At 42.8% G+C, this 27,671-nt stretch overlaps 1 protein-coding gene across 2 annotated transcripts; it reads right to left on the bottom strand.

The window, feature by feature from the left end:
• Positions 1–869: 869 nt before the first annotated feature.
• On the bottom strand, positions 870–27,619 carry LOC121578181 (protein SFI1 homolog). Of its 2 annotated transcripts, XM_041892356.1 has the most exons (29): positions 27,212–27,619; positions 26,140–26,211; positions 25,673–25,783; positions 17,059–17,153; positions 16,805–16,922; positions 16,519–16,621; positions 15,577–15,733; positions 14,899–15,060; positions 14,670–14,740; positions 14,386–14,478; positions 14,150–14,247; positions 13,992–14,058; positions 13,766–13,896; positions 6,955–7,036; positions 6,652–6,830; positions 6,041–6,116; positions 5,827–5,922; positions 5,547–5,623; positions 5,344–5,446; positions 5,138–5,234; positions 4,779–4,939; positions 4,590–4,664; positions 3,893–3,967; positions 3,372–3,548; positions 3,026–3,252; positions 2,501–2,801; positions 2,201–2,406; positions 2,013–2,115; positions 870–1,156 (listed from the first exon to the last, which is right to left on the bottom strand). In XM_041892356.1, the coding sequence occupies exons 1-29, from the start codon at positions 27,343–27,345 to the stop codon at positions 923–925; spliced, it is 3,681 nt and encodes a 1,226-aa protein (XP_041748290.1). In that variant the 5' UTR covers positions 27,346–27,619; the 3' UTR covers positions 870–922. The 2 variants fall into 2 exon arrangements, with proteins under 2 accessions (XP_041748290.1, XP_041748291.1); XM_041892357.1 differs by lacking the exons at positions 17,059–17,153; positions 25,673–25,783; positions 26,140–26,211; positions 27,212–27,619 and having other exon boundaries at positions 16,753–16,842.
• Positions 27,620–27,671: the final 52 nt, after the last annotated feature.

The following is a 27,671-nucleotide window of genomic DNA, read 5'->3' as shown; positions in this document are numbered from 1 at the left end:
GACTCAAATCCTGCAGTGCCAGACGTGTCCCCCTGCTTAAGCCAGTACATGTCCAGGCCCGTCTGAAGTTTGCTAGAGTGCATTTGGATGATCCAGAAGAGAATTGGGAGAATGTCATATGGTCAGATGAAACCAAAATAGAACTTTTTGGTAAAAACTCAACTCGTCCTGTTTGGAGGACAAAGAATGCTGAGAACACCATACCTACTGTGAAGCATGGGGGTGGAAACATCATGCTTTGGGGCAGTTTTTCTGCAAAGGGACCAGGACGACTGATCCGTGTAAAGGAAAGAATGAATGGGGCCATGTATCGTGAGATTTTGAGTGAAAACCTCCTTCCATCAGCAAGGGCATTGAAGATGAAACGTGGCTGGGTCTTTCAGCATGACAATGATCCCAAACACACCGCCCGGGCAACGAAGGAGTGGCTTCGTAAGAAGCATTTCAAGGTCCTGGAGTGGCCTAGCCAGTCTCCAGATCTCAACCCCATAGAAAATCTTTGGAGGGAGTTGAAAGTCTGTGTTGCCCAGCAACAGCCCCAAAACATCACTGCTCTAGAGGAGATCTGCATGGAGGAATGGGCCAAAATACCAGCAACAGTGTGTGAAAACCTTGTGAAGACTTACAGAAAACATTTGACCTGTGTCATTGCCAACAAATGGTATATAACAAAGTATTGAGAAACTTTTGTTATTGACCAAATACTTATTTTCCACAATAATTTGCTAATAAATTCATAAAAAATCCTACAATGTGATTTTCTTGAATTTTTTTCCTCACTTTGTCTGTCATAGTTGACGTGTACCTATGATGAAAATTACAGGCCTCTCATCTTTTTAAGTGGGAGGACTTGCACAATTGGTGGCTGACTAAATACTTTTTTTCCCCACTGTAGGTCTATGGTGCTCCTCCTTCTCCTGACCTATGGCACTGGGGCGGCCCTGGTCCTGTCATCTAGTGTGGAGTGATGAGCAGTAGCTCCAGTAGCCCCGTGCTCTGGAGGCCTACTGAGAATGGCCTGTCCCAGTCCCTGTCCTGTGGCCGTGCTGCTCTGGAGGAGAACACTCTCTATCCTGTGGATCCTGGCAGCGTGGAGGATCATCACAGGCTTCTGCTCTGCCAGCTCAGCTGACAGCCTGCCAATACGCTCCTCCAGCTGTCAATGACAACACAAAGAGCATGCAATTAATCTGGAATGACCACAAAATAATGGGAAACATTGTTGCATGATATGGCATGGTTATTATGCACTTGACCTGTTGTAACTTTTGAATGTTCTTGTTTTCATATCTGAAGATTTATGGCTCAAATGAAATGATACCTCCAGAGGAATGTGTGCTAAGCCTGTGATGATCCTCCACACTGCCAGGATCCACAGGATAGAGAGTTATTTTACTGCTGCTCTTAAATTATTTGCTATTTTTTACTTCTTTTTTTTTTCTTCTTTTTTTTTCACTTTTGTTTATTTTTTATTTAAAATGTAAATATATATATATTTTTTTGTTAACGTTTTATTATTATAATTTTCTTAAAAACTGCATTGTTGGTTAAGGGCCTGTAAGTAAGCATTTCACTGTAATGTCTACACCTGTTGTATTCGGCACGTGGCAAATAAATTTTTATTTGAAATCAAATCCATCCATTTAGTTATTAATTTATAAGTGGATAGGAAACATATGAAAAAAGTATTGCTTAAATGATTAGTTCTTGTTTTTTTTAAGGACTGGTGAACAGCCCGTAAAACGACAATTGTTTTTGTTTATAAATCCTCATATACCCCAGCCACAAAGTCATAAACCCCGCCTATTTCTAAAATGTATCTTCTTAAAATTTGATTTAAAACCTAAACGTAACCACACTGCTAACCATATGCCTAACCTTAAATGAAGACAAAAAATATAATTTTTACAATACAGCCAATTTTGACTTTGTGGCTGTGGTAACTAGTGGAAACCTTGTGTCCCTTGCATATACTGTACCAATGCCCGCAGCATCTTCCCTTCAAGTCTTACCTGCTCCAGCTCTTCGCGGATAGTGTTCCTCTCCTCAGTCTCTACCTCACTTACACTCGTCTGCAGCCAGCTTCTCAACAGTTCTTCAAGTCTTCGCCACGCCCTATACACACACACACACTTAAATCCACCAGAATGTATAAATGAGATCTATCAGAAATGTTAATCACAGAGCTGTGAGTCCTTACTGAAGTTGCTTGCGGTCCTGTTGGAAGCGCTGCATGTCCAGGCGGATGTTGAGCAGCTCTCTGGTCCAGGCTAAAGTGGGATCCACACCCTCCTCCTCCTCAGTTAACACATCTCCATCATACTCTGGCTGTTGATGGACGGTGGAGAACTCATTTGGGGGCAGTAGTGAGGAGTCACTTATCCATGAGCCACTAGGCTGCCTCACCTAAACAAAAACAGATATTGCATAAAGAAATCTCATTCAAAACACACACAGCAAAATGACTTTACATGTATTTTTGGAATATAGTAACTGTTACCTTAGTTTGAGTGTGGGTGGCCATGAATGAGGAGGGGGGCAGGAGTAAGTCCTGGCCTAGTGATCCATGATGTGGGGCTGTTGGGAGACTGAGATGGGGAGCTGGGTGTGCCAGTACGGGAGAGATGGGGAGGGAGGCTGCAGCAGGGTAAAGGTTCGCTGTCACTTGGACCTTGGTTTGATATGGAAGAGGACTGGGTTTTTGATGTAGAGGAGCTGTAGGTGGGAGCAGCTCTTTGACCGGGGAGTCAAGCAGATCTCTAGGCCGCCGTGGCTGCAGTCTAGAAGCACGCACCGCCACCCTGCACACAGTTAGAGAGAGTTGCTGTAAGACTGAGCATAAGGATTAGAGACATAGGGGCAGTTTCCCGAACACACATTAAGCCTTGTTCTGGACTAAAAAAGTGATTTGTATAGGCATTCTCCATAGAGCATGCTTTTTAGTCCAGAACTCTTAATTGGTATCTGGAAAACCCTCCCATACGGTTTAGGGCCTGATGTTTGTATAGCAACTGTTCCCACTTACAGGTGATTGAGGATGTCGTCTCCTGCTCTCTGCTCCACTATGCCACTCTGGGTCTGTGTACTGCTGTGGGTGCGGCCCTCTGGGTCAGGGCTGGGTAAACAGAAGGTCACACTTTTGGGGGGCACTGCTATCACTCTAGGCGGTCTCGCCCTGTGTGGTCCACACAGTGCCCGCTGTTTCCACTGCATGGCACAACGCAGCACCACCCTCTGGAGACGCCGCAAGCTCTGTACAGCACAGACAAGACGGGCTTGATACAGTTCCACACAGAGACAAGACAGACAGACATTCAGGCAGACAGACATACTATCAGATAATCAAACACAGCATGTGCTCACACACACACCTGTTCCTGGCTGTGCAGTGCTATGTTGGTGCTGAAGCTGCCCATGTGAGCGGCGTGTGTGAGGATGTGGGCCACTCCTTCCCTCAGCAGCTGGTCTCTATAGAACTGGGCAGCCTGGGCCAGCCTCTCCTGCTTCCTGTGCTGCTCTGTGACCCACAGCCTCCAGGCCTCCAGCACCTGGAACAGAACACACCAGGGGATCAGACGTCTCATTCAGTATGTCTATAGAGTCTACTGTATGTTTTCACTTCCATTTCCTTTATTCCAGCTGTGGCCTGGATATCATCAATGAGGACTTTACTCGCACTAGCCTGGTCACAGATCTAATTGTGCTGTCTTGCTAACTCCAATGGTCATTGGCAAGACAGCACAAAATGATTGGGACGCAGGCTATACATCCAAAGGGTCAGCAGTGGAGAATTCTTCCACTACAGACAAACAGAGAGAGAGAGATAATATCTCATGTGTTTAAGTTGGGCTGAAGGCCAGCTGCCAGTGAAGTACGTGTGTCCAGGTATTACCTTGGCCTGCAGACTGAGAGACCAATGCCAGAGGGCCAGTTCTGTCTGCTCAGCCTCTCTCCTTCTGTGCTCCAGCTGTGCAGGCCAGGACCAGGGGAGAAAAGCACACAGTCAGATAACAGCCAGGAGTTCACCAAGACACTCAGAGGCTTACAGACTGACCACTGAAAGTTTAGATAATATAATGATCTGGCCTTTCCTTCAGAAAGGAAACATCAGGAAATACTATTTTTCAATTCCATCAATGTATTTAAAAGTGACTTGAACAAAAGTTCACGCAAATCTTGTCAAGGAGACCTTTAATATTTGAAATAAGCATGTTAACACAGGAATTCATGTTAAAACAGCAATTACATTTACATTTTAGTCATTTAGCAGACACTTTTATCCAGAGCGACTTACAGTTAGTGAGTGCATACATTATTATTATTATTATTTAATTTTTTTCATACTGGCCCCCCGTGGGAATCGAACCCACAACCCTGGCGTTGCAAACGCCATGCTCTACCAACTGAGCTACATCCCTGCCGGCCATTCCCTCCCACGACGCTGGGCCAATTGTGCGCCGCCCCATGGGTCTCCCGGTCGCGGCCGGCTTGACAGAGCCTGGATTCGAACCAGGATCTCTAGTGGCACAGCTAGTACTGCGATGCAGTGCCTTAGACCACTGTGCCACTCGGGAAGCAAATAAGCTCACCGCAATTTTCCAGCTTGCAAAGAAGAGCTGGCATGTCTTCTGTCTCAGCAGTAAGTGGCCTCTCCCTTTCATCACCTAGAGAAGGACCACATGAACAACACAATACTAACACAAACCTACCTAGGATCAGAATGTATCAAATAGCACACTGCAGACTCAAACACAGGATTAAATACAGTATCCATCTACCTTATAGCTCTGCTGTTGCTGCTGGTACGTAGACCATGATCTGAATGTTCTGCAGAGAAGAGAGTGGTGGTGGTGCCTTTTGGCTTTCTCCATGCCTGTACTGTCCTCCACAACCTCTCTGCTTCGCTCCCTCCATCTCCTGAAAGTCGCCACCTGCCGCACTGAGAGACATAAATAATTATGGCATTAGGATTCACATGTCAATGGATGCTTTATTCAATGTGCCGGGAGAAGGATCTAAGAGAAAATAGCATTGAATAATGAACAATTTGTCTCCATCTGCTTCACTAAGAACTGGAGCTATAGTTACACCTTCACATGTTTAATGAGAACTCAAACTTAGTTAAGTATTTCGCTACCTTTATCCATGTGAGTCTGAGCCCTGCTCACTGCCTCTCTCTGCTGGTGATGGTTTGACACTGCACAAGATGTGGCTTTCTTCCATCCCAACAGCACCTTTAGGAAAATAAATTATGCACATTTGAGGGTGAGCAGTAGTTGTAGCCATGGAATCAGTTGTGGTAACATATGAAGCAGTAGATCGGTCTTACAGCAGCTCCAATACCTTAACCTGAACACAGTGCTGGTAGTGGTTCTCTGCTCTCTTCTCTCTGCTCCGGGCTGCTGCCAACAGGGCTACATTCTCCTTCCACACACGCAGAAGCCTCCTGGGAAGACATAATACAAGTGTCAGTTAGAAATATTGCAAAATCAATATTACAAGTAAGAGATCGTGGATATAGAGACTGAATCTATTTGGGTTGATACCTAAGGAAGTGTTGCTGATGTCGGCTGTAGCGCTCCTCCACATGCTCATAGACCTGCTGTCTTTGGAGGTGATGCTCCTACGGGGGATAGGCAGAGATTAAAGCACATCCCACAGGTCACTCACAAACAAACCAACAAAGCGGAGCCCATTCCGTGAGCACCAAGCAGGTCAGAAGACACATGATGACCAAATTAAATGTTGCTGTGCCAGTTTACAAAGCATACCAATATAAGTGTACACTCATGTCATTTATAACAGTTAATGTGAGCTCTGTTGTACCTTCCAGGCCTGTAAGGTGTGTTTGAGAAGTCTGTGTTCATAGTAAGTGTCCATCTGATCCAGCCTGCTGTTCTTCTCTTTTCTGTGCTGGACATACTGACACATCACACAGACAGACAGACAAACAGACAGACACAATGTGGGATAATTACTCTGGACAAACCAAACATTACAGCATGGCTAATGGTAGACTATGTATGGCAAGATGCTGTACCTCACTCCAGCCACTCAGGGCGCGTCTCACACAACGCACATCACCATGTCCACCTGCCTGCTCCTCTCGGTTTCGCCTTAAAAGATACAAAAAAAACACAAATATACAAACCAAACACACATATACATTAAGGATTAAACCAAAATCTCAAAAGGGTCTTCAATTGTCAATCAAATCCTGTTAAGAATAATCTCCCATTAAGAAAGCTCATAATCTGTAATAGTTACGACTGAAAACACCCTATATCATGTATACCGTATATGTTGGAGTACCTTTTAATGTGTACATCAAAGTATACTTATGTCATGTAATACTGTGTATAAAAGTACCATGTATGTAAAATATATGAATAATGTACATGTAACAAAATAGCTGTAAAAGAACCAATGTAAAACAAAATTACATTTGACATCCGGAGAGGGGGGTGGGGGATGGGCCCCCCAAAATAAAATAAATAAAGAATAACCTCACACTTGTCTACTTCTTTCTGAACAGGTTGGTCCCAAACTGTCAGCGTGAGTGGCAGGTCATTAAAGTAAAATACAATACAAATTCTAAGATATCATCCTGTTCCTCACTGATATTTCAGAGAACTGTCAGTGGTACAGTACCTGTCCCGGATCACAGTGACATTGTCCTTCCACTGGCTCAGTGTGTTGTGGACTAGAGTACGGTGGTACAGTGTGTCAGAGGCTCTCTGCTTCTCCCTCTCCTCCTGTTCTTGCTTCACCCTCTGCTGCCAGTGGTCCCAGGCTCTCATCAAACACGACCTCTCCTCATGCAGCAAGGCCTAAAGGGCAAGACAGGTGGGCCCTCTCTGGGTGTATGTTTGTACCATGACGGTGTGTTGTATGTATATCTTTGAGTGGTATGTGTGTGTGTGTGCGTGCGTGTATTGTGACTGTGTATTTTACCATCCTCTCAGCCAGTCTCTGCTCCTTCCTCTCCTCTGAACATCCCCACCAGGTATAGAAGGCCCAGGTGTACTGACGCTGCCTACAGAGGGTTAGAGTGGGTCACACACTAACACAAACATCATCATCACAAGGCTACATGTATGTTGTTCAGAATTATAAACTGGGTGGTTCGAGCCCTGAATGCTGATTGGCTGATAGCCATAGTATATCACGGGTATGACAAAACATTTATTTTACTGCTCTATTTACATTGGTAACCAGTTTATAATAGCAATAAGACACCTCGGGAGTTTGTGATATATGGCCAATATACCTTGGCTAAGGGCTGTGTCCAGGCACTCCGCGTTGCGTCGTGCTTAAGAACAGCCCTTAGCCGTGGTATATTGGCCATATACCACACCCCCCCGGGCCTTATTCACATTGGGGAGAATTCAGACCTGAGTTACACTTAATTCTCTCTACAGGTATTCTAACCTGGAGATCACAGAAATGGAGGTATGGCTGAGGTGTGTCTACAGCTACGACGTATTCTTACCTTGACTTAATTCCCTCATAATTCCACCATGAGAAAACCTTGAATAAGGTCTAGCTAGGGCTGTGGCGGTCATAGAATTTTATCAGCCGGTTATTGTCATGCAAAAGCCTGCCGGTCTCACGGTAATTGACCGTTAATTACAGTGAGGGAAAAAAGTATTTGATCCCCTGCTGATTTTGTACGTTTGCCCACTGACAAAGAAATGATCAGTCTATAATTTTTATGGTAGGTTTATTTGAACAGTGAGAGACAGAATAACAACAAAAAAATCCAGAAAAACGCATGTCAAAAATGTTATAAATTGATTTGCATTTTAATGAGGGAAATAAGTATTTAACCCCCTCTCAATCAGAAAGATTTCTGGCTCCCAGGTGTCTTTTATACAGGTAACGAACTGAGATTAGGAGCACACTCTTAAAAGGAGTGTTCCCAATCTCAGCTTGTTACCTGTATAAAAGACACCTGTCCACAGAAGCAATCAATCAATCAGATTACAAACTCTCCACCATGGCCAAGACCAAAGAGCTCTCCAAGGATGTCAGGGACAAGATTATAGACCTACACAAGGCTGGAATGGGCTACAAGTCCATCGCCAAGCAGCTTGGTGAGAAGGTGACAACAGTTGGTGCGATTATTCACAATTGGAAGAAACACAAAATAACTGTCATTCTCCCTCGGCCTGGGGCTCCATGCAAGATCTCACCTCATGGAGTTGCAATGATCATGAGAACGGTGAGGAATCAGCCCAGAACTACACGGGAGGATCTTGTCAATGATCTCAAGGCAGTTGGGACCATAGTCACCAAGAAAACAATTGGTAACACACTATGCCGTGAAGGACTGAAATCCTGCAGCGCCGCAAGGTCCCCCTGCTGAAGAAAGCACATATATGGGGCCGTCTGAATCATTCAGAGGAGAACTGGGTGAAAGTGTTGTGGTCAGATGAGACCAAAATTGAGCTGTTTGGCATCAACTCAACTCGCCGTGTTTAGAGGAGGAGGAATGCTGCCTGTGACCCCAAGAACACCATCCCCACCGTCAAACATGGAGCTGGAAACATTATGCTTTGGGGATGTTTTTTTGCTAAGGGGACAGGACAACTTCACCGCATCAAAGGGGACGATGGACGGGGCCATGTACCGTCAAATCTTGGGTGAGAACCTCCTTCCCTCAGCCAGGGCATTGAAAATGGGTCGTGGATGGGTATTCCAGCATGACAATGACCCAAAGCACACGGTCAAGGCAACAAAGGAGTGGCTCAAGAAGAAGCACATTAACGTCCTGGAGTGGCCTAGCCAGTCTCCAGACCTTAATCCCATAGAAAATCTGTGGAGGGAGCTGAAGGTTTGAGTTGCCAAACGTCAGCCTCGAAACCTTAATGACTTGGAGAAGATCTGCAAAGAGGAGTGGGACAGAATCCCTCCTGAGATGTGTGCAAACCTGGTGGCCAACTACAAGAAACGTCTGACCTCTGTGATTGCCAACAAGGGTTTTGCCACCAAGTACTAAGTCATGTTTTGCAGAGGGGTCAAACATGTATTTCCCTCATTAAAATGCAAATCAATTTACCGTATTTTCCGCACTATAAGGCGCACTTAAAAGCCTTTAATTTTCTCAAAAAACGACAGTGCGCCTTATAATCCGGAGCGCCTTATATGTGGATCAATTGGTTAATTGGTTGATCCATACTGGTTGTACACGGCGCTCAAGGCGCTCTGTCAAAATGTTTCAGTATGAAAAACCAATAAAAACAATTTAATAATAATGAAATGTTTCAGTACGACTGGTAAACTACAAAGCCGCACCGCTTGCAGCATTACGGCTACCGTAGTCAGTAAACACCGGTACTGTGCTTACTCACAGTCCCACACCACTTGTGTGTGTATAAAGACCCCAAAATGGCACCTTTCAAGAGACACGCTTACGACGCAGAGTTCAAGCTCAAGGTTGTCGGTCACGCAGTAGAATATGGGAATAGAGCTACAGCGAGAGAATTCAACATTAATGAATCAATGGTACGGAAGTGGAGGAAGCAAGAAGATGACCTGCGCCAAGTAAAGAAGACTAAACAGAGTTTCCGTTCAATTCGGACACTGAAGAAGAAGAATTCGAGGGATTCGTGGACGGGGAAAGTTTTACGTGTTATACGTAACTGAACAATGTTGAGTTATGCACTAACGTTTGATTTAGTGGTATCAGACTGTTTCTTTTACTACGTGTTTACTGAATCAGGGAAAAGTTCCCCTCCACGTTTGGGAGAAGAGTGAGCAAGGCTGGGAGATATTGTTAATATGCACATTAACGTTTGAACAACGTTACCATGGGAGTGAACGGAGTTGTCAGAACGCTTAATAAAGTTTGACTTTATCTGACTGTTTTGTTGACATTCCCTTTAGCACAGCTCCATCTAGTGGATGCATAACGCAACCCCAGTCAAACGTTTGACTTCAGTATCTTCTATTCTATGCGCCTTATAATCCGGTGCGCCCTATATATGAAAACAGTTCTAAAATAGGCCATTCATTGAAGGTGCGCCTTATAATCCGGTGCGCCTTATAGTGCGGAAAATACGGTATAACATTTTTGACATGCGTTTTTCTGGATTTTTTTGTTGTTATTCTGTCTCTCACTGTTCGAATAAACCTACCATTAAAATTATAGACTGATCTTTTTTTTATTTTTTTTATTATTATAATTTTTTATTTTTTGGTGGTTTTTAGTCATTTAGCAGACGCTCTTATCCAGAGCGACTTACAGGAGCAATTCGGGTTAAGTGCCTTGCTTAAGGGCACATCGACAGATTTTTCACCTAGTCGGCTCGGGGATTAGAACCAGCGACCTTTCGGTTACTGGCACAACGCTCTTACCCACTAAGCTACCTGCCGCCATGTCTTTGTCAGTGGGCAAACGTAGAAAATCAGCAGGGGATCAAATACTTTTTTTCCTCACTGTAACATAAACACGTTTAGTATCTCCAGGCCTCCACGCATACAAGCCGCTGATGCATGCCTTTGGAACATATACATTTAGAAAAGTCTACTAAATCAATGTAATATACACCATCACAATAAATCCATTATTTATTTTAGTCAGGTCTAAAGAAACATTATGATATGAAGAAAATGTATTTCAGAAGAACAGAAAATGAGTAGGTCTACTGTAGGCCTATGTTATCTGGCTATGCTCCATGCTATAGGCTGTAGGCTTGTTCATTTAGCAGACACGATATGCTTAGAAGTCATGTGCCATTATTTTGTTTTATATGATTTTATAGTAAGAAGAATATAATTGAATTTAGCTGAATAAAATATAAATGATATTTTTCCCATTACGGAGCGACTGCACATATGAATTGGCTATGTTGAGCGTAAAAGCGATCATTTGAAACAGGTCCTATTTGCTAGATTTAGAGTTATTTGGCAACTTTAGTTGTGAATGATACAAATCTTAGAATGTCTTAGAAATCAAAACATATATGGGTGGCATGGTGCAACTATATTGATGATTTGAGAATGTATTTTTTTTTAATGTTGCTCTGTTCCTTGCCTCAGGCTGCACAGCTGTTCTCTCATCAAGTGATCATATTTTCACCCATCAGACTATTCTCAATTTAATCTTTACAAATAAATAAAATTAGTTTAGATTTAGAATGGCCATTATCAAATGGGCAGGGGCAAAAATACATGTAATATGTATGCACTCGAATAGCGAATGGAGGCCGTGCGCTTTCACACAGGTCTGTTTTGTAGGCTTTATAGCAGAGCATGTGCTTAATATGAGCAGCTGAGAAATATAAGAACACTTATTTCACTCCATGCATCAACCACTGTTTGAGGAGCATGCTCTCGCTGCCCGACAGGTGGTATTCCGCCCAAACTCTGTATGCCATGGGCTCTCCAACCTTGTTCCTGCAGCTACCCAGTGCTTAATTTGGGAAACCAAGTTAAATCTGTTTGGGAACATCGATAGTAACATGTTGTTTTCGCAACAAAACATATTTCACTAAACTGTTGACAGCCCGTCTGCATGCTCGAGAAAGGAATAAAGGAGAGAGAGGAGGAGATGTAAACACATGGTGGTAAGATATTCTGTATAGCTAAAAGGTCATGTGTCACCCAATTAATTATGAAAATATAAAGGCTTGGCCTCATAAGCTCTAATATGCGTATGGAGTTTTGAATTAATCGTCACCTTAGAAAACGCTGTCCATTTCGTTTTGTTAGGCTTTGAAACAACATCCACAACAACCAGGTTTTACACAGTTTAAACCTGCTGTTGAACTTCTTTCTTCAAATTGATCATCACAGTGAGGTGAGTTTTAAAAGTACTATAGTATACTGTTTTGATGATAAGTGTTTTATGTGATTTTCAATTGCATTTGCATTGATGTCAACAGTCACGTGGAATTTTACTGCAGTCATGACTACTGACTGCCTGTGTGGCAGTAATACGGTCACCGCAACAGCCCTAGGTCTAGCGAACCTTTCGGTTCCAAGTGGAAAAACATCTAGGCCTACTTTCCTTTTTCAGATAGAAATAACAGCATTCTCCATGCACTGTAATTAATTAATTAATAAGAGCTATTGACAAGTAGGGCTGGGAATTGCCAGGGACCTCACAATATGATATTATCACAATACTTAGGTGCCCATAGAATATGTATGCCTATTCTCACAATTCTATATGTATTGTGATTTGATACTGCAACTTTATTGCAAGTTCATGCTCCAAACATATTGCTCTGTATGTTTGCTGCAGAGGCACAAGAGAGAGCATAAAAAAAGGAGTTTTGATCAGTCATGGAAATAAAAAAGTGCTGAAAACATGCTGGCTCAATATTTTAAAAGAAGATGGACAACAAGCTATAGGATGGAAAATACCGGAGTTTTGGAGCTGGTACAGCTGATTAGCGCTAGCTAGAGCAACCAAAACATGTATATATATATCACGATATGTAACTGTTTAAATGTTTTCCCTCATCACTATTGATAAGAGCTAGGTAAATGAGTAATCCGTTTGGAAGGGGATTGTACATACAAATAGCAATTGTTTTAGATGATTTTTCCTTCTGATCGCTGGAGACTAATGTGAAACCAGTCATGGACGCAAACTGAAAAGCATATCAACATGACAGGCATTTCCGCCCCTTTCCCACAGTGAAGTATAAAATGCTGTGACCTTATGCATAATTGTAATTGTATGGCCTAAGCATTGCGTAATGACAGCCGCGCAAAATTTGACCTTTGGGCACTCTCTAATGTTTTAATTATATGCCCCAACTTTCTGTTTCCTACTATTTCTATCATGTTAAATATTACCCACTATCAGTATCGACCGTCAGTAATAACCACACATATTCAACTGTTAGTTCCCTTCAGTTGGTACGGTTCGTATCATTGCATTTCATTACATTGTTTAATTTACCTTTATTTGCTTCCTCTGTAAATGCTGTCACGTCCGTGTGGTTGTTGCTGAAGATCACTAGTAATAGTTTATCATATTTAAAGTAAAAAAAGGTTGGCTAATTAAATCATTATGAGCGCAGTCCAAGACGTAACAGTTTGAACCTGACGCATGGCACAATCCTTGGCCGTGTCATCACACAGTTCCATGTCAGTGCAGGCAATAGGCCAGTGTATACTATTATTGTACACTATTCTCCCTATTATAATTCATCTTCCAACATTACCATGGGTTGAAGAACTGAATGTGGCAATTTTCAGAATGAATCCACCGTTTTTTTTTTTCGTGCCTGAAGGCTCTCCAAACCCTATTTTTCCATTAAGTAGCCTAGGGTTCATAAAAACGTCCTTAATAATACATATTGTGTTCTAAAACTGAGATAAATATGCATATGTTTTGATGACTATTTTTCATTTATCTCCATTCTGAAGGTATTCTCCATAGGCTACATTCTAATGTTGTGCCAAGATTCAAATTAAAAGGTACCAGTATTTAAAGGGATTGCTTTAGAGAAATTAACTGAAAAACCAATTGAAGAAACACTCCCTGATCAAATTGGTACGCACCCAGTGGGTGTTTTCTAGGATTTATTTAAATATATTCAATGCGTGCAAGAGAGCAACACCCACAAACCTCGTTACACATGCGCATAAGTCTGAATACTAAATACTTAGAAGTGCTTAAATCAAAATGCGTAAAAAAGTCTGAATCGGCCCCCAAAGCATCTTATAGTCGTAGCGCTGATCTAGGATCAGACAAGTGACATCTGATTTTAGATCATGACTAGGTCAGAAACAGGATGGGACTCACTGATTATGGAGTTGTGCAGTCTCTGTCCTCTCCCTGTGCTGTCTCCTCTGGCAGGTAAACTCAACCCATGAGTCAAGACACTGTGGCAAGATGTGGTCAGCAAACCAGGCCTCAGCACGACGCTCCAGCATCTACAACCACACACAGTCCACACAATGCCAATGAGTGGAATGTAAGAGTGTGTGTGTCTGTGTGTGTGTGTACGTGTGTGTACGCGTGTGTGTACCTGCATGTGTCTGTGCTCAACAAGCTGCTCTCTCCAGTGGCGCAAGCAATTGCTCTGCAGTGCAGTGCTGTCAAAAGATGGCATTAATGAGATCAGAAAAACATTACTTATGAGAGAAAGTGTATCATCAATTCATAACTGTGTGTTTGTATGTGTACCTGTGGTGGGTCAGTGCAATCTGCATCTGTGGCTGAAGTCCCTGATCTTCAGCTTCCTCAAGACGTTGCTGCCAGAGTCTCCAATATCTGCATGTAATCTACAGAAAACACACACAAAAATGATGTTTGAAAAACACTAATTGGGTGTCATACTTACTCTGTACTGTTAGAACATTTGTAACGATACTAATACTGTGTGACTTCATGGATATTAGCTACAGTATAATAACAGTTACAATGTGATGATGATGCTGGACAGCGATGTTCTTGTTGAGTCGATAAGTTTTGCTCCGAGTGACATTGAGGGTCAGACTTCTTAATCCAGTGTGCTGTAGTAGACAGAACAAGTTGGAGTGAGAGAATTAAGGAATACTCTATGGCAGTGGTTCCCAACTCCAGTTCTCAAGTACCCCCAACAGTACTGGAGGACCAGGGTTGGGAAACACTGCTCTATGGTACAGTAACCTGTCTCTATGGATGTCCATAAAACATTCATCAGATCAGTGCTCCTCCATCTTACCAGTAGATGGCGGTGTTGGTGTTGACTTGCAGTCTGGTCTCTTTCAGACTCCTGCATGCACATCCTCATGTCTGAACAGGAGCTCAGGAAATGTTCAAATAAATTCAGAAAAGTATGATGTTGCAGTGTATGAGAAAAGTTGAGGATTGTCTTATGCTGTTCTTGCAGTAGTGTGTGACTCCACACCAGGCTCTGGTGTTTTACAATGAGTGTGTGTGTAGTAGGATACAGTGTCTCCAGCGCTCCAGTGCCCTGCGCTGTGTGCTGCGTTGTGCCAGTCTATAAGAAGCCTGCCCTCTGTCCACCTCTCTCTGTCTGCTCTGTAGTCCACTTCTCCACACAAACCAATACCTCCTGACCAACTGGAGTTGCCAGGCTCGCACTGCAACATCTGAAACACAGGAGGTAAACAAATATATACGAAGGATAATGATAACAGAAGCAGGTGTAATTTTGTATTTTGTATTTATTTTTATTTAACCTTTATTTAACTAGGCAAGTCAGTTAAGAACAAATTCTTATTTACAATGACGGCCTACACCGGCCAAACCCGGACAACGCTGGGCCAATTGTGCGCTGCCCTATGGGACTCCCAATCACGGCCGGTTGTGATACAGCCTGGAATCGAACCAGGGGGTCTGTAGTGACGCCTCAAGCACTGAGATGCAGTGCCTTAGACCGCTGCGCCACTCGGGAATGTTAGTAGTGTTTTTCACTGTAAGTTCTAGAGGACCACTGGCAGGGTTTGAGAGTTTGTTGTTCGTTTTTGAGACCATCTAAAATGGTCTAAATTTGTCAATATACAGTATGTTTCTGAAAAAGTGTTTAATCCTAGACCAATGTCCTCCAATGATTGTGACAGAAGACCAACAGTACACATGATAAACAGATTAACAGAAGATGGGACCTTGTGGTTTCCTCTTAGTTTGGCGGAGGTGAACATAGCTGATCCAGCCACAAAGCGCCTTTCTTTGCAGCCCATGAATGTAGTGCCGTGAAGCCTTGGACTCCCTCTCTCTCCAACTACAGGCGAGCATGTACACTTCTCTCCACTGAAGCCATGCCTAAGACACAACACAAACATACATGTTCAAATCCTTAAGAGTCTATTGACACACCCATGCGTCAATCTAAGTAATTTAATTGTTTAAAATCCCCATCAAAATCCGTCAGTTTAAACTAGAGATATCAGGTTTTTTGCATCGCAATTCACCTTATCCGCCTCTGTTGGAAGGTGCCCGAGCTACAGCTGTGTTTGTCAGACCATGAGACATCCTGAAAATCGGTCTTCTCACGAAAATAGAAAAACTATTATGACCACTCTATGGAAAGGGGAGACTCTCACGATGGTGTTCTCCATTTTGCTCTACGACCCCCACAAGTGTCACGTGACTCATCTGAAGGTAACCCATACAAATGAATGGAAGTATGGAGGTAGTTTTGTGCCAACAAAAATAAAGGGTTAAATATGTGTCCAAAAAAACTCAAATATTTCCTGAGCTTTCTTATAGGACAGACACTTCTTATTATTTATTTTTTGACTGTCTTTGCCATTTATGAATGTGTTATTCAATGCGTTTCTATGGGCTATAGTAGTAAAGGCCAAATTTGATATTTTATCAAATAATTTAACATATTTATTTTATACCTAAAGGGGTCTTAAAATTCAAAATAAAATAGCTAAATGATCCATGGTATGACCATCTTAAAACAATTCCATATGTTAGCTTAGTACAACTCCCCCACCCCTGGCTTAGAGGTTAATCACATAAAATTGAACATTTTAATTAACCAACACCTAGGGAATAGTACAGATATGTGTGGGATGTATAAGATCTGCTCTACTCACTCTGCCCTGTAGCATCAGAGCCCAGTGCTGCAGTGCTTGGTCCTCCATAGCACAGGAATCATATCTCCTCTGCAGCGCACTCTGCCACACAGTCCACATCCAACTGTATTGGCGGAAACATACATCAGCATTAACACAGGCTGCCCCCTCCCCTTTCACTTACAATTAATCAAATTGTCAAACACACATATAAATCACTCATGCAATGACTGTGTATGCCGTTAGTTCACTAACCTCCCAGTGACTTAGTCAGTGTATTGTTCCTGATTCACTCATAATGCCTCACCGTAGAGCTGTGAGTTTCCGGAACTGAAGAGCAGATTCTTGCATCCTGTGTTTCATCCTCCTCATCTCTATGTACACTTCCCAGCTGTCCCAGGCCACACGCTGACACCGCCTCTCAGCTGGCATACAGGAGAAACTCTAATTACTGCTGTGACTCATAACATGACCTGCCAGCCACTACTGCTGGGGTCCATCATTGTCAGGATGGAGACATTCACCTAGATCAGTACCAAAACCACACAAGCCAGTCCATACCAAAACATATTGCTTTTTGGAGTCTCCTCTTCTCCTCCTTCTGCAAAGACACAAACCTCTGCCAGCCATGAAACACCTGGTTATACAGGTAATACCTACAACACAGGAAAGACAGCATCATCAGCTTCCACATTGGCCAAACTATTGCTGGCTGACATACAGTGCCTTCGGAAAGTATTCATACCCTTTGACTAGGGCGGTTGCGGTGACCATATTACTGCCACACGTGACCATTGAGTCAAGGTAAGCTCCTTTTATGCACTCTGGACATGCTTTGGAAGAAGAAGTTCAACAGCAGGTTGAAACAGTGTAAAACATGGTTGTGGGGATGTTGTTTCAAAGCATAACACAACGAAATGGACAGCGCTTTCTAAGGTAATGATTAATTCAAAACACCCATAGAGCTTATACAAAGGCCTATGAGGCCAAGCCCAACATTTTTGTTGTTGTTGAGAATGACACAAGTATTGGTCTTCACAAAGTTTGCTGCTTCAGTGTTTTTAGATATTTTTGTCAGATGTTACTATGGTATACTGAAGTATAATTACAAGCATCCATAAGTGTCAAAGGCTTTTATTGACAATTACATTAAGTTTATGCAAAGAGTCAATATTTGCAGTGTTGACCCTTCTTTTTCAAGACCTCTGCAATCTGCCCTGGCATGCTGTCAATTAACTTCTGGGCCACATCCTGACTGATGGCAGCCCATTCTTGCATAATCAATGCTTGGATTTTGTCCACCCGCCTCTTGAGGATTGACCACAAGTTCTCAATGGGATTAAGGTCTGGGGAGTTTCCTGGCAATGGACCCAAAATGTTGATGTTTTGTTCCCCGGGACACTTAGTTATCACTTTTGCCTTATGGCAAGGTGCTCCATCATGCTGGAAAGGCATTGTTAGTCACCAAACTGTTCTTGGATGGTTGGGAGAAGTTGCTCTCGGAGGATGTGTTGGTACCATTCTTTATTAATGGCTGTGTTCTTAGGCAAAATTGTGAGTGAGCCCACTCCCTTGGCTGAGCAGCAACCCCACACATGAATGGTCTCAGGATGCTTTACTGTTGGCATGACACAGGACTGATGGTAGCGCTCACCTTGTCTTCTCCGGACAAGCTTTTTTCCGGATGCCCCAAACAATCGGAAAGGGGATTCATCCGAGAAAATGACTTTATCCCGGTCCTCAGCAGTCTAATCCCTGTATCTTTTGCAGAATATCAGTCTGTCCCTGATGTTTTTCCTGGAGAGAAGTGGCTTCCTCGCTGCCCTTCTTGACACCAGGCCATCCTCCAAAAGTCTTCGCCTCACTGTGCGTGCAGATGCACTCACACCTGCCTGCTGCCATTCCTGAGCAAGCTCTGTACTGGTGGTGCCCCGATCTCGCAGATGAATCAACTTTAGGAGACGGTCCTGGCGCTTGCTGGACTTTCTTGGGCGCCCTGAAGCCTTCTTCACAACAATTGAACCGCTCTCCTTGAAGTTCTTGGTGATCTAATAAATGGTTGATTTAGGTGCAATCTTACTAGCAGCAATATCCTTGCCTGTGAAGCCCTTTTTGTGCAAAGCAATGATGACGGCACGTGTTTCCTTGCAGGTAACCATGGTTAACAGAGGAAGAACAATGATTTCAAGCACCACCCTCCTTTTAAAGCTTCTGTTATTCTAACTCAATCAGCATGACAGAGTGATCTCCAGTCTTGTCCTCGTCAACACTCTCACCTGTGTTAACGAGAGAATCACTGACATGATGTCAGCTGGTCCTTTTGTGGCAGGGCTGAAATAATAATAATAATAATAATAATATGCCATTTAGCAGACGCTTTTATCCAAAGCGACTTACAGTCATGTGTGCATACATTTTTACGTATGGGTGGTCCCGGGGATCGAACCCACTACCCTGGCGTTACAAACGCCATGCTCTACCAATTGAGCTACAGAGGTGCAGTGGAAATGTTTTTTGGGGGATTAAGTTCATTTTCATGGCAAAGAGGGACTTTGCAATTAATTGCAATTCATCTGATCACTCTTCATAACATTCTGGAGTATATGCAAATTGCCATCATAAAAACTGAGGCAGCAGACTTTGTGAATTTTTTTATTTGTATCATTCTCAAAACTTTTGACCACGACCATAGTCTACCGCATATTACACATTGCAGAAAAACATACAACAAAACTGATTTAAGATGTCCTTGGTACATAATTGGTCTAGCCTTTGAGTGTGGATTGTATTATTACGCATACTGGATGGACTTGTTACCTTATGCTACCCTCCAAACATTTATGTCCATGAGTCTGGGAGAGAACGTACAGCCCTAGGCGATGCTGTTGGTTCATTGATTGTGCAAGGCGGCTTACAGTTAGCCTACAATTAGTGAATTTGTATTTGAATAGCCTAGTAATAGGGCATTCTTTTATATTTTCATAATTAATTGAGTGACACATTACCTTTTAGCTATACAGAATATCTCACCACCATGTGTTTCCATCTCCTCCTCTCCTTTATTCCTTTCTCGAGCATGCATGTTACTATCGATGTTCCCAAACAGATTTCACTTGGTTTCCCAAATTAAGCACTGGGTAGCTGCAGGAACAAGGTTGGAGAGCCCATGGCATACAGTTTTGGCGGAATATCACCTGTCGGGCAGCGAGAGCATGCTCCTCAAACAGTGGTTGGTGCGTGGAGTGAAATAAGTGTTCTATTATTTATTTCTCAGCTGCTCATATTAAGCACAGCTCCGTTATAAAACCGAAGTAGCCTACAAAACAGACCGGTGGGAAAGCGCGTGGCCTCCATTCGCTATTCGAGTGCATACAGATTACATGTATTTTTCCCCCGCCCATTTGATAATGGGACATTCTAAATCTAAACTAATTTTACATTTGAGTAAAGACAAGATTACATTGAGAATAGTCTGATGGGTGAAAATATGATCAGTTGATGAGAGAACAGCTGTGCAGCCTGAGGCAAGGAACAGAGGAGAAGCATTTTTTAAAATCCTTTCTCAAATCATCAATAGCCTATAGTCACACCATGCAGCCCATATATGTTTTGATTTCGAAGACATTCTAAGGTTTGTATCATTCACAACTAAAGTTGCCAAATAACTCTAAATCTAGCATATAGGACCTGTTTCAAATTATTCCTTTTACGCTCAACATAGCCACTTCATATGCACACTCACTCCGTAATGGGAAAAATATCCTTTCTATTTTATTCAGCTAAGTGGGCCAATGTGATTGTGTAGATTCAATCACTTCTCCTTTCACCTGTTTACATTTTTTTAATTAAATTTTTGTAATTGATGTAATCTTTTTCTTTTTTAAACTCTTCTCATTATAAAAATCATTTAACATAATGGCACATGACTTCTAAGCATTTCTTGTCTGCTAAATGAACAAGCCTACAGCCTATAGCATGGAGCATAGCCAGATAACATAGGCCTACAGTAGACCTACTCATATTCTGTTCTTCTGAAAAAAAAAAATCTTCATATCATGTTTCTTTAGACCTGACTAAAATAATGGATTTATGTGATGGTGTACATTAAATTGATTTATTAGACTTTTCTAAATGTAGATGTTCAAAAGGCACGCATCAGCGGCTTGTATGCGTGGAGGCCTGGAGATACTAAACGTGTTTATGTTAATTAACGGTAAATTACCGTGAGACTGGCAGGCTTTTGCATGACAATAACCAGCTAACAAAATGACATGACTGCCACAGCCCTACCCTTGACTTATTCCACATGTTGTTGTGTTACAGCCTGAATTCAAATGGATTAAAAAATTCTCACCCATATACACACACAATTCCCCATAATGACAAAGTGAAAACATGTTTATAGAAATTTTTGCTAATTTATTGAAAATGAAATATAGAAATATGTCATTTACATAAGTATTCACACCCCTTTGCTATGACACTCCAAATTGAGCTCAGGTGCATCCAATTTCCTTTGATCATCCTTGAGATACAGTGGAGGGAAAAAGTATTTAGTCAGCCACCAATTGTGCAAGTTCTCCCACTTAAAAAGATGAGAGAGGCCTGTAATTTTCATCATAGGTACACGTCAACTATGACAGACAAAATGAGGAAAAAAAAAAATCAAGAAAATCACATTGTAGGATTTTTAATGAATTTATTTGCAAATTATGGTGGAAAATAAGTATTTGGTCAATAACAAAAGTTTCTCAATACTTTGTTATACAGTGGGGGAAAAAAGTATTTAGTCAGCCACCAATTGTGCAAGTTCTCCCACTTAAAAAGATGAGAGAGGCCTGTAATTTTCATCATAGGTACACGTCAACTATGACAGACAAAATGAGGAAAAAAAATCCAGAAAATCACATTGTAGGATTTTTTATGAATTTATTTGCAAATTATGGTGGAAAATAAGTATTTGGTCAATAACAAAAGTTTCTCAATACTTTGTTATATACCCTTTGTTGGCAATGACACAGGTCAAACGTTTTCTGTAAGTCTTCACAAGGTTTTCACACACTGTTGCTGGTATTTTGGCCCATTCCTCCATGCAGATCTCCTCTAGAGCAGTGATGTTTTGGGGCTGTCGCTGGGCAACACGGACTTTCAACTCCCTCCAAAGATTTTCTATGGGGTTGAGATCTGGAGACTGGCTAGGCCACTCCAGGACCTTGAAATGCTTCTTACGAAGCCACTCCTTCATTGGCTGGGCGGTGTGTTTGGGATCATTGTGATGGTGAAAGACCCAGCCACGTTTCACCTTCAATGCCCTTGCTGATGGAAGGAGGTTTTCACTCAAAATCTCACGATACATGGCCCCATTAATTCTTTCCTTTACACGGATCAGTCGTCCTGGTCCCTGTGCAGAAAAACAGCCCCAAAGCATGATGTTTCCACCCCCATGCTTCACAGTAGGTATGGTGTTCTTTGGATGCAACTCAGCATTCTTTGTCCTCCAAACACGACGAGTTGAGTTTTTACCAAAAAAGTTCTATTTTGGTTTCATCTGACCATATGACATTCTCCCAATCCTCTTCTGGATCATCCAAATGCACTCTAGCAAACTTCAGACGGGCCTGGACATGTACTGGCTTAAGCAGGGGGACACGTCTGGCACTGCAGGATTTGATTCCCTGGCGGCGTAGTGTTTTACTGATGGTAGGCTTTGTTACTTTGGTCCCAGCTCTCTGCAGGTCATTCACTAGGTCCCCCCGTGTGGTTCTGGGATTTTTGCTCACCGTTCTTGTGATCATTTTGACCCCACGGGGTGAGATCTTGCATGGAGCCCCAGATCGAGGGAGATTATCAGTGGTCTTGTATGTCTTCCATTTCCAAATAATTGCTCCCACAGTTGATTTCTTCAAACCAAGCTGCTTACCTATTGCAGATTCAGTCTTCCCAGCCTGGTGCAGGTCTACAATTTTGTTTCTGGTGTCCTTTGACAGCTCTTTGGTCTTGGCCATAGTGGAGTTTGGAGTGTGACTGTTTGAGGTTGTGGACAGGTGTCTTTTATACTGATAACAAGTTCAAACAGGTGCCATTAATACAGGTAACGAGTGGAGGACAGAGGAGCCTCTTAAAGAAGAAGTTACAGGTCTGTGAGAGCCAGAAATCTTGCTTGTTTGTAGGTGACCAAATACTTATTTTCCACCATAATTTGCAAATAAATTCATTAAAAATCCTACAATGTGATTTTCTGGATTTTTTAAAAACATTTTGTCTGTCATAGTTGACGTGTACCTATGATGAAAATTACAGGCCTCTCTCATCTTTTTAAGTGGGAGAACTTGCACAATTGGTGGCTGACTAAATACTTTTTTCCCCCACTGTATACCCTTTGTTGGCAATGACACAGGTCAAACGTTTTCTGTAAGTCTTCACAAGGTTTTCACACACTGTTGCTGGTATTTTGGCCCATTCCTCCATGCAGATCTCCTCTAGAGCAGTGATGTTTTGGGACTGTCGCTGGGCAACACGGACTTTCAACTCCCTCCAAAGATTTTCTATGGGGTTGAGATCTGGAGACTGGCTAGGCCACTCCAGGACCTTGAAATGCTTCTTACGAAGCCAGTCCTTCGTTGCCCGGGCGGTGTGCTGAAAGACCCAGCCACGTTTCATCTTCAATGCCCTTGCTGATGGAAGGAGGTTTTCACTCAAAATCTCACGATACATGGCCCCATTCATTCTTTCCTTTACACGGATCAGTCGTCCTGGTCCCTTTGCAGAAAAACAGCCCCAAAGCATGATGTTTCCACCCCCATGCTTCACAGTAGGTATGGTGTTCTTTGGATGCAACTCAGCATTCTTTGTCCTCCAAACACGACGAGTTGAGTTTTTACCAAAAAGTTATATTTTGGTTTCATCTGACCATATGACATTCTCCCAATCCTCTTCTGGATCATCCAAATGCACTCTAGCAAACTTCAGATGGGCCTGGACATGTACTGGCTTAAGCAGGGGGACACGTCTGTCACTGCAGGATTTGAGTCCCTGGCGGCATAGTGTGTTACTGATGGTAGGCTTTGTTACTTTGGTCCCAGCTCACTTTGGTCCCAGCTCTCTGCAGGTCATTCACTAGTTCCCCCCGTGTGGTTCTGGGATTTTTGCTCACCGTTCTTGTGATCATTTTGACCCCACGGGGTGAGATCTTGCGTGGAGCCCCAGATCGAGGGAGATTATCAGTGGTCTTGTATGTCTTCCATTTCCTAATAATTGCTCCCACAGTTGATTTCTTCAAACCAAGCTGCTTACCTATTGCAGATTCAGTCTTCCCAGCCTGGTGCAGGTCTACAATTGTGTCCTTTGACAGCTCTTTGGTCTTGGCCATAGTGGAGTTTGGAGTGTGACTGTTAGAGGTTGTGGACAGGTGTCTTTTATACTGATAACAAGTTCAAACAGGTGCCATTAATACAGGTAACGAGTGGAGGACAGAGGAGCCTCTTAAAGAAGAAGTTACAGGTCTGTGAGAGCCAGAAATCTTGCTTGTTTGTAGGTGACCAAATACTTATTTTCCACCATAATTTGCAAATAAATTCATTAAAAATCCTACAATGTGATTTTTCTCAATTTGTCTGTCATACTTGACGTGTACCTATGATGAAAATTACAGGCCTCTCATCTTTTTAAGTGGGAGAACTTGCACAATTGGTGGCTGACTAAATACTTTTTTCCCCCACTGTATATGGGTGATGGAGTCAACCTGTGGCCAATTCAATTGTTTGGACATGATTTAGAAAGAAACACAAGTGTCTATATAAAAAGGTACCACAGTTGACAGTGCATGTCAGAGCAGAAACTATACCATGAAGTCCAAGTAACTGTCCGTAGATCTCCTAGATAGAATTGTGATGAGGCATATCTGGGGAAGGGTATAAAACATTTTGATTGTTGAAAGTTTCCAAGTGCACAGTGGTCTCCATCTTTGGGAAATTGAAAAAAAAAGAACTACCCAGACTTTGCCTAGAGCTGGCCGTCCGACCAAAATGAGCAACCGGGCAAGAAGGACCTTGGTCAGGGAGGTGACCAAGAACCCAATGACCACTGACAGAACTACAGAGTTCCTTGGCTGAGATGGGAGAACCTTTCAGAAGGACAACAGTCTCTACAGCACTTCACCAATCTGGGCTTTATGTGAGCGTGGCCAGACGGAAGCCACTCCTGAGAAAAAGGGAAGGGCTGCACACCTGGGGTTTGCAAAAAGGCACATGAAAGACTCTGAGATCATAAGGCTAAAGATTCTGTGGCCTGATGAGACAAAAATTGAACTCTTTGGCCTGGATGCAAAGCGCTATGTCTGGAGAAAACCAGGCACAGGCCATCACCCGTCTAACACCATTCCTACCGTGAAGCATGGTGGTGGCAGCATCATGCTATGGGGATGTGTTTTCAGTGGCAGGGACTGGGAGACTGGTAAGGATAGAGGGAACAATGAATGCCAAATACAGGCAAATCCTTGATGAGAACCTGCTAAAGAGTAAAATTGACCTTAGACTGGGGCGAAGATTTACATTCTATAAGGACAATGACCCTAAGCAACGCTGGAATGGCTTCAGAACAAGAATGTGAAAGTCCTTGAGTGGCCCAGCCAAAGCCCAGACTTGAATTGCGTTGAAAATCTGTGGAAAGACATGAAGATTGCGGTTCACCGACCCTCTCCATCTACCTTAACAGAGCTTGAGAATCTGCAAGGAAGAATGGGAGAAAATCCCCAAATCCAGATGTGCAAAGCTGATAAAGATATACCCAAGACGACTCAAAGCTGTAATTGCCGCCAAAGATGCTTCTACAAAGTATTGACTCGGGGGTGTGAATACTTATGTAAATGAGTAGAGTATTTCATTTTCAATAAATTTGCTAAAAATTCTAATATGGGGTATTGTGTGTAGATGGGTGAGAACTGTTTTATTTTATTCAGTCTGTAACACAACAAAATGTGGAATAAGTCAAGGGGTATGAATACTTTCTGAAGGCACTGTATAACCCAGCAGGCATAGCTGGTTGCAATGACGTCATTACAACCAGATCTCAAGGTTGTAATAACGTCATTTCAACCAACAGACTTTGTCCGTAAGTACTGATGGGTATGTATGGTCACCCCACAACTGAGCAGCAGAGGTTAGAGCTAGACACTGACCTGTAATGGCACTCTGCCCTCACTGTGAGGCTCCACTCTCTCCTGGCTGTCCACCACTCATCCTTCCAGCCCCCCTGAGCTCGCTGTAGCACCACTCTGCGATGGTGAGACCTAGAGATTGGAGAAGGTAACAGTCTTCCAGTTAGAGAACTCAGGCTACACACAGTGGATATATTCACAGCATCAGTGCTTGACTTGGGCAGGAGCTCACCGGCGCGGAGTACTGGCACCTCAAATGTTCTACTGGTTAAGCTCCTGCTAAAAAGTATTTAGGAGCTCCTGCACCTAAATGCAAACAGTACCGCCACCCAAAATGAGTACTGGCACCTATTTCAGTCCAAGTCAAGCACTGCATTGCATCAAGAGCTTTACCAATGTTATTTTCCCACTATTTGACATTGTAATCGATTATAAATTCAAGCAGTGATGTGATCTGGCTATTCCGCCACAAGACTGAGAAAGTGCACCTGGCTTTGTAAGGATGAACACGTCCAAAGGTCTTCTGCATCCATAGTTTGAGGAACTTCCGTGCAAGGTGCCTGGAAGACAGAGTTTGATATCAGGGATGGACAACTCGAGTCATGGAGGGCCGTTGTGTGTGCAGGCTTTCATTCCAGCCCAGCACTAAACATACCTTAAATATACTTCACAAAAATATAAACTTAACGTGCAACAATTTCAACGATTTTAGTGAGTTACAGTTCATATAAGGAAATCAGTCAATTTAAATCAATTCATTAGGCCCTAATCTATGGATTTCATATTATTGGGCAGGGGCGCAACCATGTGTGGGCCTGCCCAACCATGGGTGGGGTGGGCCCGCCCAACGGTGGGCTCACCCACTTGGGCACCAGGCCCATCCACTGGGAAGCCAGGCCCAGTCAGACAGAAATACTCCTCAGTTCATCAGCTGTCCGGGTGGCTGGTCTCAGACGATCCCGCAGGTGAAGACACCGGATGTGGAGGTCCTGGGCTGGCGTGGTTACACGTGGTCTGCGGTTGTGAGGCCTGTTGGACGTACTGCCAAATTCTCTAAAACGACGTTAGAGGCGGCTTATGGCTGAGAAATTAACATTAAATTCTCTGGCAACAGCTCTGGTGGACATTCCTGCAGTCAGCATGCCAATTGTGTTGTGTGACAAAACTGCACATTTGGCCTTTTATTGTCTCCAGCACAAGGTGCACCTGTGTAATGATCATGCTGTTTAATCAGCTTCTTGATATGCCACACGTTAGGATTATCTTGGAAAAGAAACAATGTTCACTAACAGGGACGTAAACAAATTTGGGCACAACATATTTGATTAATAAGCTTTTTGTGCGTATGAAACATTTCTGGGATCTTTTATTTCAGCTCATGAAACATGGGACCAACACTTTACATGTTGCGTTTATATTTTTCTTCAGTATAGTATAATCAGGTGTGTTAGTGCTGTGATTAAACAAAAGACAACACAGACTGTAGCCTTCGAGTTCTAGTCATGGTCGATTGAATAATTACATCTGGCCAACTTGTTTATTTGAGGGGCTACTTCTCACCTTATTCTCAACTCCTTGAGTCTTCCACCTCGGTTCCAGGTGTATCCGACTTTATAACTAGATATAACATTGCGTGGAGTTATTTTTGCACCAACTATGTTTGACTTTTGGGTTCCTCTACCTCTCGAAGTCATTGCCACAACAGTTGTCGCGCTAACCACTTGAGAAAGGTAGCTACTACCACTGACTGTCGATCAGAAGATTGGAAAATTATTCAGCTAGCTGAATACATCGGTATAGCCGAACAGAAATCACCCTAACATTCTCTTCACATGAATAACGTACCATGCATGACCTTTTCTTCATTCCCTAACTAGTTTCAAGTCTACAACGCAAATTTAACCGTTACAACCATCATAGAAAAGGCAAACAGTGTTTTGTTTGTAAAATATAACTGTCACACGTACATTTCACCTCTGTAAAGTGGGCAAGAATAACTAAGTACTTCCGGGTCACGGAT

Source organism: Coregonus clupeaformis, chromosome 12, assembly GCF_020615455.1.
Source record: "Coregonus clupeaformis isolate EN_2021a chromosome 12, ASM2061545v1, whole genome shotgun sequence".
Taxonomy (NCBI): domain Eukaryota; kingdom Metazoa; phylum Chordata; class Actinopteri; order Salmoniformes; family Salmonidae; genus Coregonus; species Coregonus clupeaformis.
The sequence above is the reverse complement of the archived record's forward strand: the minus strand, read 5'-3'. Positions and strand labels throughout refer to the sequence as shown.

Excerpts from the sequence above, each read along its gene's own strand:
- LOC121578181 (XM_041892356.1), bottom strand. The coding sequence starts at position 27,345 with ATGACTTCGAGAGGTAGAGGAACCCAAAAGTCAAACATAGTTGGTGCA. Across the intron at positions 14,479-14,669 it reads ACCAACACCGCCATCTACTG|CACACTGGATTAAGAAGTCT; the intron begins GTAAGATGGAGG and ends TGTCTACTACAG. Across the intron at positions 14,248-14,385 it reads TCCAGCATCATCATCACATT|ATTACATGCAGATATTGGAG; the intron begins GTAACTGTTATT and ends TGTTTTCTGTAG.